Raw genomic sequence first — 8,531 nt, 5'->3', positions numbered from 1 at the left:
TTTATTTTCAAACTGAAGCTATTCCTCTCGAAATTGGGAGTTCAACTCCCTCTTCATGGAAAATGCAATGCCTATTATATTTCCAATAATCCGTCCTTTCGCGTAACCGCATTACGCTGCAGATAATTCTGGCCTTGTGTGGAGCAGCTCCAGAAGGCCGGGACCCAGTAACCCGGGCGGAGTATCGTCAGGAAACCAAAAACAATGGGAGCGAACTTCTATTTTGATAAGCGTATGAGAAGAGACAAATGTGTATCTTTTCAGAAGGAGATCTATAGGACACCAGAAGATACCATGCAAGAAAAAGTGCGTGGTACGAACCACAGAACAAAGAAAGCCAGCGACAGGTAACAAGAAGCTGTCACTGACGCTGTCAGGCGGACTGTGCACGTACTGAAGCAGAAGAAAGAGGTTGGGAGCAAGGCTCTCTGGCCCTAACGCACTTCCATCTCACAGCGAACGCAAACCTCCCTCCTCCCGCGCCACCGCCCCTGCTACCCACACTGCCCTGTTACCAAAGCAACCATGCCCGCCCGAGAACGTCGCCGCCGGCCGCCTGCGCTTTCCCATTGGTGGAGAGAGTGGCGTCTCCGCCCAGCGCCGCCCTCCGGTCCACTTTCCTATTGGCGGACGCTGCCATCCGTCGCGAAGCGTCACGTGCCGAGCACAGTAGGGCGAGTCGGCGCCTGCTGTCTGGCATTCAGTCTGCGCGAGTCACGGTGTGGGGTGTGTCTGTAGCCTGTACTGCTTGGGGTTCTCACTCGGGCTGCCGCACCCATTCGGTCATGGACGCGTACAAGAGCCAGTCCTCGGAGATATCCAGCACCAGCCCGCAGGAGCCGCATCGCTTCCCGCGGGAGCCTGAGCAGGACGAGGAAGAGGAAGAAGACGAAGAGGAGGAGGAGGAAGACAAGCCGCGCTTCTGGGAGCAGGATGATGAGGGCGAGGTGCTGGATTTAACCGGCGGCGCCGGGGACTATTCCCACCCGCCCTTCACTGTCTCCTTCCCGTCTCAGCCCCGGCCTGCAGCAGCAGCATTCCAGTTTCCGAAACGTGAGGAAGAGGAGAAGCCCCGGGAGCCCAGCATCAAGCCTCCGGTGCCTAGCAGCACTTCCTGGGAAGAGAAGCCAAGCATCAAGCCCCTGGTGCCCAGCAGCACTTCCTGGGAAGAGGAAAAACCCAGCATCAAGCCCCCGGTGCCCAGCAGCACCTCCTGGGAGCCCGAGAAGCCCAGCATCAAACCCCCGGTGCCCGGCAGCACCTCCTGGGAGCCCGAGAAGCCCAGCATCAAACCCCCGGTGCCCGGCAGCATCTCTTGGGAGCCCGAGAAGCCCAGCATCAAACCCCCGGTGCCCGGCAGCATCTCTTGGGAGCCCGAGAAGCCCAGCATCAAACCCCCGGTGCCCGGCAGCACCTCCTGGGAGCCCGAGAAGCCCAGCATCAAACCCCCGGTGCCCGGCAGCACCTCCTGGGAGCCCGAGAAGCCCAGCATCAAACCCCCGGTTCCCGGCAGCATCTCCTGGGAGCCCGAGAAGCCCAGCATCAAACCCCCGGTGCCCAGTGGCATTACCCGAGAGCCCGATGAGCCGGTTCTGGTCCCACCCGCTCTGCCTCGACGCAGGGGCCCCTCCGGATCCGCAGGTGAGTGCAGCTCCACCCGTTCTACCGATGGCCTCCCGGCAGGGTCCCGGTAACGTGACGTTCAGCTGGTGTCCGGCCCGGCTCTTGCTACCCCCCCGCCCCGATGTTCCCCTCTAAGGAGGGGCCGTGACTTGCGCCACAGCTGCTGCGATCGTGGCAGGAGTTTGCTCCTGCTCTAGGACTGGCAGGGGGCGCTGCCTCACCCTTGGCCACGCCCGCCTTTCTGCTGCTGTCTGGAGAGCCGCGCGCTCCCCGGTACAACGCGGGGTGCACCGTGCTGAGGCCGAACGGAGAGTCGGTAGCTTGTTGCGCCCCCCCCCCCCCCCGTTCGTCGCTCCGACTTGCGCCTTACCCCCTCACACGATGCGTGAGCCTCCCCAGCTACCCACCCCCGTCTCAAGTCTTTGTCCCGGCTGCTGCAGGTTCTATTGTCTGCCAGTCCGGGGGTGCAAGGGTTACACCCCCGACCCCCATTCAGTTCTCCAACTCCGGGAGCCGTCGATTGGCCGAGTCGCGACTGATTGACAGTTCTCACGCCCACACGGGCGGCGGCTCTGTACTCGTCTTGGGCGGTGCTTTCCCCTGCGCGAGGTGGGCGCGGATGCTCCTTTCAGCCGTGCCCTTGTGCTGTGCGTGAAAATGCGGTTCTTTCTGTTCTTAAGTCGGCAGTTTTGGCCGCGTTTCAGTTTGTCCTGTCATTTCAGAGGGCTTTTGAATGGGTCTGGCAGCTTGGCAAGGCATCACTCTCAGTATGCTGCGGAGTACTGAAGCGGCGTGCCTGCTGCGGCAGTACTCCCTCCGGTCACTAGTGGCACCGGGCCGCCGTGTCTCTAACGGCATTTACACCCAGAGACGTGATGTGCTTAGCGCTTCCGATAGAATCGGTGAGCTGGCTGTGCCCGAACTGTTCAATATATTCTAAGTTTGCATTGTCGTCCACCCCCCCCCCCCCCCCCCCCTTAAAAGTCCTAACCTGTATCAGGCCGGGAACTGCCCTGGTTGTTAGAATATTGTGATAAAAATCAAAGCATTGCATGTAGTCATGTGGGACTCGGTGTTCTGCAGTATTTGGAAGCCTGCCAGAAACATACAGGAGAAAATCTCCATTAGGCATCTCTTAAACATCCCCGAGGAGGGCCCGAGTAATGGCTGTGGGCCAATTCAGTTACGCAGTTCAGGAATTTGGTGGGATAGGCCTTGCTACTGCTGTGCTGAAGGAAGGCTTAGTCACTCCAGGAGAGAGGGGGTGCCAGCATGGCCATTTGGCTAGGGCCTACTCCTTGTTGGGCAAAATAAATAAAAAAAAGTATAAATAAAATTGAAAAATTTGCTAGCAAAATAGCTCGTAAAGCCTTCTTAAATACATTTGGGAAATTTAGAAAACGATTTCTCTTAAGTATCACATCAGAACCTTACATAGGGGCCTGCTTTTTTTTAGCTGGCAGGGGCCGAATTCCTGCTCTCTCCGGCCCTGGGCTTAGTGAAAGTTTTGAGAAGATCCTACTAAGGCGTTAAGAAAATGGATACTTCAGTTTTTGAAATGTTGTACATATGTCACCAGCTGATTGTGATGGGAAAGCATATTAGAGCACCCCCCGAAAAGCATTCTGTTTTTTCTTGTTGACAAGTGCCAAGCATGAGGCCAAGGCTGGACAGGCAGCTGAAAGTACCCCCATAGGTAGCAGAATGAAGGGAGGAGGGGAGGACCTGGAATCAGCACCACTTTTCCAGAGGAGCCACAGCCTGTTCCCCAAGGAGGAAATGCAGGAGCAACCTGCCCATTGTCATCCATGATAGCCTGAAATAAAGCATTAGTGCATGTGACACTGGGCCAATGCTACTGATGTCAGGTTGAGGCCTCTGCAAGGTAGATGGGCAGCACAAAGGGAGAAACAAGCTGGTTCTAATACATGGGCCTTTGCTCTTTGCCCACCCTGGTGCACACCATGTATTGCTACCTAGATTTTTTCATTTTTCAATCCTCCCAGACATGTATTGCAAAGCACATCTCTTTGTAATCTGCTTTGTGCCTTTCCTTAAAAAAGGTGAAGTGTCAAATAGTGATAAGATATATTAAATGTAAGCATACTAATTAGACTCTTATGAGATTTAATTTAAAACAGTATTTCATTAAATGCAGACTTCATTAGGAAGGTTGGCAACTTGTGGTGCACCGGCATTGTATATGCTCAGCATTACTCTTTGGTTATTCCATGGTTCCAGGTTTGACCATGCACACTCACTGCCTCCAGACCATTTTCTGCTTCCTTACTTGTTCATGCCCTCCAGTACCAGATTAGCAAATTTGACATTAGAGCTGCTGAGTACATGAGCAAATCTGATTTTCCTTCTGGCCAGGGTTCTTTCACCAGGGTTCTTTCACCTATCATCGCATGCCTTTTCATTTGAGATCTTGTTCATCCAGCTAATCTGCAGAATTCTTCTGATATTACATTTCAAATGTCTGTATTTTGCCTTTTTTACTTCAATATTCTTTGTTTAGGTGTATGCACTCGGCCTCTTTAATTTCAAATATAAATTCATCCTAATCATAAGCAATCCAGCAGAGTTTTGGTGTTAAATGCTAACATTTATTGACTGTAAAGAGAATACGATGGCTTTATTTAGACTAAAACATGGATAGATAAACACTTTATGTAAATCTAATAGGAGTGGCCTGTATATGATGGCTATTTCTGTATTAACTAAGGGTTTCTCTCTTTGCAAACTGGGAGACTATGCTGTCAATTTGCTTCTGTTTAAAAATTAAGAGCCATTTTGAAAAGATTCATTACCCTGTGTTTAAAAATACTGTTTTGCCATGAGGCAAATAATCTATTGTCCTAGACTAAATGACCTCATGGATCTGTTTAGGATTAACCACTGGGGATGCCCTTGATTCTTTGCCTTTGAACAGATGAATAATTAGTGTCTTGTGTTCCCTAGTGTGAAACATGAGCTGGCTATTCTGTGCCTGCATTGCTACATAGCCTCATTCTTTCAGGGCATTTTTCTAAGTAATTAGAACCAGTTTTTAAATGTAAGAGAGCAAAATGGATTTTTATTCTAGTTGCTAAATATCAGCATACTGTATTTTTTCAGACCCTTTGTAGGTAAGGGAGACAGCTGAAAAAGAAAGCACATTTCCATGCCAAGGCAGGTGCTGTACATTCCTTAAGCTTTATTCTATAAAAAGAGCCAAAAGGTTTCTTATGTCCAATTTGTACTAACTTATTGTGCTTTTGAATCTTTGGGCAAGACCTCCTTTGCAGAATATTGGTTTTTGAACCTTTTCAGCTATTTTGTGCAATAGACAGGCAAAATCAATTTTAAACATGTTCCCCCCACCCTGTTAATATCTGACTATATATTGTAGTCAAACTAGCTAACAGCATAACACAACCGGGACGGAATTAATTTGCTTTGAATTTATGATTTTGGAATTTCACTGTGTAATCTGTAGATTTGTACTAAAAACATGAAATACACTGTTACATCCAACTTAGTGTCTCCCTGTGTTTAATGAATGCTGCGGCTTGCATTTCTGTCCAGGCTCAGAAATCAAGCATGATATGTGAGTGCCTCCACCAAGCATTCTCTGAGGATTCCTCACAGTGAGGCTAGGCCATCTTAATCCCATTTTCAGCAGCTCTGTTTGCTCAGACTCGGTCTGAAGTTATGAATAATTCAGAAGCTGTCCTATGTAATTTCCACTCTTAACAGTTTAAGAGGCTGAGCAGACTGCCAGCCCAGCCTGTCCCTTCTGGACTTGGATTAGACTGAAAGAAGCTGCCTCAGCTTTCTGATTTTAAGCATATGGTGTAAGGAGTAAGCTATTTCTAGGCATGAGTATATAGTTGAAAAGAGAAATTTCAAATTCTACACTAATTGGTCTTTATACTCTGCCCTTTAAATACATTGAACTGTTTTGATATTTAAAAAGGGTTTTGAAAGCATGTTCATAAAGACAATTTCAATTTTCTGGCATAAGGGTGCAGTACAGCGGTGGAACTTGCTGATGTTGGTGATAATTGGTACTAAGTTATAGAATCAGCTAACACTTTCTGGGTTGCTGCCATATATTTTGGTGGTAGCTGGAAAAGAGGATTGCATGTGAGTATTTGGCGGTGCTTCTGAAAGCAAGATGTATGTTCTGTGCAGGCAGCTGTGGGGCATAGGGACCTCTACCCAATATCTTAGTTACCTGAGATGTACTTTTATTACCGTTTTTTGTTACATTAGTCTCTAAATAATTCTGCAAAACTGATTTCAAGCCATGTTTTGAAAGGTGTATGAACTACTCATTGCTCCAGAACTGCTTTGCTATAGCTAATGAAATGATTCTATCATTCTTACAAGCTTGATTCTGAATATATAGTTAAAGATTATAGAAACATTTTATGAAACATTCTTGAATTTTGTACTTGGGGCCAATAAGTTGCAAGGAACACATTTTCCCTTATTTTGCTGTTTTTCAGTTGAATATCTTATCAGTATATTGTTGTCCTGTTGTAGACTTCTACAATTTTATCTAGTGAATTATATATGGAGAGTTGTTTGGTCAAGCAGATGACTGGAAGCCCCCAGGAAGAGGCTTCCTTCTCTTCCCTAGGAGAACCCACTCGTTGGTAGGGCAGAGTGAAGCTGAGGCCCTCTTGTGTTGCTGCTCGCCCACACTCTTAATACCGTGGCCATCTGAACCACTAGAGGGGCTTTTGGACCATGTTGGAAACAAACCAGCCAACATTGGCATTCCCCAGTGGTTAGGTTGCTGCTTCTCTGGGCATTATTCAAAAATTATAATTTTGGATATAAAGATGAAAAAATTGAGGGAAGGAGGGTTTTTAGTTAGGTCATTTACACCTTTATTGAGAGCTTTTGCTCCATGGTGAATTGGACTTTTTTTTCCTCCTTTTTTTATGTATGAGTAATTGGCTGTAAACTATACTTATTGGGCCTTGCATTTGTTTTGTAGATGTTTTATAATATGTTACATTTGTGTCTCTTCTCTGCCATGTCCATTGCAGAGGATTCATTTAAGGGACAAAATTGATTGCATGCAACACCCACTTTCCATCATTTATACAGGCAACAATTTGACAAATGTTTGTGCTCCCCTATGTAATCTGTCCTTGAGTGCCACAAGTTGGTTGGGTTTTCAGGATATCTGCAATGATATCCATAATGTACCTTTGCATGCAATGAAGGTGGTGCATTCAAATGCATCTTGTGACTATGTTCAGCATGGTATCTTGAAAACCTGACTGGTTTGCAGCACTTGTTGACAGGAGTTGCCTGCCCCTGCTCTACTCCAAGGGGGGATGAGTGAAAGGAGTTAGAAATGTTTTGAGTTATAAACTTGTAGAATAGCTGTGGACACTTGAATGTCTATTGAAAATACAAAAGTTCAGTTTCATGGAAAAAAAAACTAATTAGACACAAAACAATTCTTAGGTACCAGACAAACTTTGTAGCTGGAGAATTTGTTTTCTTAATCTTATTTTTTTTTTGGGGTGTGGCAGGGAGAAGTCTGTTTTCTTGTCTCCCAGCCTTTTCCCTCAGTCTCCTTTTGTCTCCACTAATTATCTCTTTATCCCAGCAGCCTGCTCTGGACTGCAACAGGATGACCTCTACCTATTGCCTGGTGCGGCCCAGGATGGGTGTAAAGATTTTGAGTGTAGATCTGGTTAAAAATAGCGTCTTAAGATCTGAGGTTCAGAGAGATCAGAATTGAATAAGATTGGACCTTCTGATTGGGGGGGGGGGGGGCTGTATATTAATTGTGAAAGGCATTTCTTCTCTTCCCCAGCTATTGTAGACACTTCAGAAACAGAGAATGATGCCACTGAACAGCTGACTGTTTTTAATAGGCATCAGTTGGGTTGCTTTTGCATCACTTGAATTGGAGACTTTTGCTTTTATGGGGTTGGGAGTATTGGAGAATGGGGTTAGAGATGGGTTGGTTGTCTGGAAGCCTTGGAGGGAAATGGTGATGGGAATATAAAGTGGTTTATGTTGACAGGTCTGGAATGGGGAGGTTTGTGTAGGTCCTGTCCCATTCTGTCTGAGAGGAGGGGGTTAGGATAGGGAAAGGAGGGAAATCTGAAGATCTTGTTGGCTATTTTTATCGTTGTTTTGTAATTTTTTTTTTTTGTGATTTTATTTTGTAAGTCTGGATCTTTGAGAAGTCATAACTTTTTTTTTTAAAGTGTTAAAACTAGATCACAACAGGTCACAGGCTTTATTTGGGACCCAGTCTTATGGAACTGAATAGTTTTTATTTATTCTACAGGGGAGTCTACCCAGAGATGCAGTGTTTAAGTCTAAAATCACATAAATGGTCCTATAGGTGGTTATACACTTAAACTACTCTATGCTGTGTACTTTCTAAAAATATAAAAAAAATCTTGTACATCTAAATTTATAAATTATTTAGCTGTACTATATGCATCTTTTTTTGGTGGAAAACCATGATTTAAATTTAATTCCTAACCAGTGATATAAATCATACATGCTGTTGGTGCCAGGCCAGTATGCCTTCAGTGGCCCAGCAGGTACTGTGACAAAGCCATAGCATGTTTTTTTGCCCCACAGCCTGTGGATGCACTACTCAACAGTGCCATGCCAACATCTTGTCTTCTGGCAGCTGGGAGGAGCATGTCCTTAACATGGCTATGCTAAGAGATGTCCTCAATGCAGCTGCATGCCAGTAATGATATTTTGGTTGTCTAGGTGCTGGGAATATTTTTAGCCCTGGTAAGAGTAGTTTATAAATGTGTCAATTTCTTGAGTTACTGCTTTATAGTGATTCATTTTTGTTGGGCTGAAAAACTTTGCACCTGGGCCTGCCTCCTCTTGGGCAAGACAAGGAAGGCTGAGGATAGCAAAAC

At 46.4% G+C, this 8,531-nt stretch overlaps 1 protein-coding gene across 1 annotated transcript in view; it reads left to right on the top strand.

The window, feature by feature from the left end:
• The first annotated feature begins 690 nt into the window (after nucleotides 1–690).
• The window catches only part of RTN4 (reticulon 4), a 159,969-nt gene continuing 152,128 nt past the window's right edge, over nucleotides 691–8,531 (top strand). The window contains 1 exon segment of the mRNA XM_029593448.1: nucleotides 691–1,641. Coding sequence (XP_029449308.1) covers nucleotides 786–1,641 — 856 coding nt within the window. The 5' untranslated portion in view covers nucleotides 691–785.

This window comes from Rhinatrema bivittatum, chromosome 3 (genome assembly GCF_901001135.1).
Source record: "Rhinatrema bivittatum chromosome 3, aRhiBiv1.1, whole genome shotgun sequence".
In the NCBI taxonomy this organism is placed as follows: Eukaryota; Metazoa; Chordata; class Amphibia; order Gymnophiona; family Rhinatrematidae; genus Rhinatrema; species Rhinatrema bivittatum.
The sequence above is the reverse complement of the archived record's forward strand: the minus strand, read 5'-3'. Positions and strand labels throughout refer to the sequence as shown.